A 2,053-nucleotide genomic window follows, 5' to 3' on the forward strand; every position below is an offset into this window, starting at 1 on the left:
ATACTAAGTAAAATACTAAGGAAGTATAAAAAGATATATACATTTTTACATGTATAAGTATAATAAATAGAAATAGAAATATAATAATATATCTACTAAAGAGAAAGAATAAGGGAATAAGGGAATAAAAAAAGAACATAATAATATAATATAATAATATAATAATAAGTGAATAAGATGATAATAATAATAATAGTAGCATAAAGGTTAATAATAATAGTAAAAAAGACGCTTCCGCTTGGGATCGAACCAAGGACCTAACGGTTAACAGCCGTTCGCTCTGCCGACTGAGCCACGGAAGCTTTCAGTAAGCATAAGTTAAGCAGAAGTTAAGCAGAAATGTTAAAGTAGATATGATAAGCAGAAATGATAAAGTAGATATGATAAGCAGAAATGATAAAGTAGAAATAATAAAGTAGATATGATAAAGTAAATATGATAAGCATAAGTTGAATAGGTAATAATAGGATAAAGTTATAAGGAGTAATAAGAAGGGTAATAATAGGATAAACATAATAAGAGGGTACATATATACATATATACATATATAAATATATACATATATAAATATATAAATATATACATAAGTACATATATACATAAAAGAATAAGAAGTACATAAGTACATATATAATATATATATATACATAGAAGAAATAAAAAGTAAAAAGTAAAAAGTAAAAAATAAGAATAAGGTATAGTAAAGATAGTCTATATATAATAGGTATAAAATAAGTAATAAGTAATAAGTAATAAGTAATATATAATATATAAAGAAATATAGAAATAAAAAGGAATAAATATAATAAGTCATTACATATATAAAATAAACATAAATAATAAAATAAAATTTAAATAAATATAAAAATATATATAAATATAGTCATAGTCTAGAAGTCAAGAATACTAATAATCTGTGAGCCTTCCTAGCTCAGTCGGTAGAGCGCGCGGCTCTTACCGCGCGGTCGTGGGTTCGAGCCCCACGGGGGGCGTATTTTTATAATAAGAATAGGTGGTATAAGAGGAAATAGTATAAAGTATAAAGGTATAAAGGTATAAAGGTATAAAGGTATAAATGGTTATAGGTATAAAAGTATAAAAGTATAAAAGTATAAGAATATAAAGGTATAAAGGGATAAGAATAGTATAAGAGGAATAGAATAGTATAGTATAAAGGGATAAGAATAGCATATAGGTAATAGTATAAAGTAGGTACATCTAATAAGGATATAGGAAGTAAAATACTAAGTAAAATACTAAGGAAGTATAAAAAGATATATACATATATACATGTATAAGTATAATAAATAGAAATAGAAATATAAGAATATATCTACTAAAGAGAAAGAATAAGGGAATAAGGGAATAAAAAAAGAACATAATAATATAATATAATAATATAATAATAAGTGAATAAGATGATAATAATAATAATAGTAGCATAAAGGTTAATAATAATAGTAAAAAAGACGCTTCCGCTTGGGATCGAACCAAGGACCTAACGGTTAACAGCCGTTCGCTCTGCCGACTGAGCCACGGAAGCTTTCAGTAAGCATAAGTTAAGCAGAAGTTAAGCAGAAATGTTAAAGTAGATATGATAAGCAGAAATGATAAAGTAGATATGATAAGCAGAAATGATAAAGTAGAAATAATAAAGTAGATATGATAAAGTAAATATGATAAGCATAAGTTGAATAGGTAATAATAGGATAAAGTTATAAGGAGTAATAAGAAGGGTAATAATAGGATAAACATAATAAGAGGGTACATATATACATATATACATATATAAATATATACATATATAAATATATAAATATATACATAAGTACATATATACATAAAAGAATAAGAAGTACATAAGTACATATATAATATATATATATACATAGAAGAAATAAAAAGTAAAAAGTAAAAAGTAAAAAATAAGAATAAGGTATAGTAAAGATAGTCTATATATAATAGGTATAAAATAAGTAATAAGTAATAAGTAATAAGTAATATATAATATATAAAGAAATATAGAAATAAAAAGGAATAAATATAATAAGTC

At 23.3% G+C, this 2,053-nt stretch overlaps 1 protein-coding gene across 1 annotated transcript, besides 9 other annotated features; it reads right to left on the bottom strand.

The window, feature by feature from the left end:
• The first annotated feature begins 137 nt into the window (after nt 1-137).
• Nucleotides 138-223: a microsatellite.
• A 301-nt stretch (nt 224-524) lies between these two features.
• Nucleotides 525-650: a microsatellite.
• A 31-nt stretch (nt 651-681) lies between these two features.
• Nucleotides 682-867: a microsatellite.
• Nucleotides 730-880: a microsatellite.
• Nucleotides 881-997: 117 nt separating this feature from the next.
• EDI_328240 (uncharacterized protein) lies at nt 998-1,380 on the bottom strand (the record flags this gene model as incomplete). The annotated part of the gene is made up of 2 exons (XM_001735868.1): nt 998-1,256; nt 1,283-1,380. 2 exons carry the CDS (start codon nt 1,378-1,380, stop codon nt 998-1,000), a joined length of 357 nt encoding a protein of 118 aa, XP_001735920.1.
• Nucleotides 1,235-1,377: a microsatellite.
• Nucleotides 1,266-1,336: a microsatellite.
• Nucleotides 1,379-1,464: a microsatellite.
• Nucleotides 1,465-1,765: 301 nt separating this feature from the next.
• Nucleotides 1,766-1,891: a microsatellite.
• A 1-nt stretch (nt 1,892) lies between these two features.
• Nucleotides 1,893-2,052: a microsatellite.
• Nucleotide 2,053: the final 1 nt, after the last annotated feature.

This window comes from Entamoeba dispar, genomic scaffold (assembly GCF_000209125.1).
Source record: "Entamoeba dispar SAW760 scf_1105229459485 genomic scaffold, whole genome shotgun sequence".
Classification (NCBI taxonomy): domain Eukaryota; phylum Evosea; order Mastigamoebida; family Endamoebidae; genus Entamoeba; species Entamoeba dispar.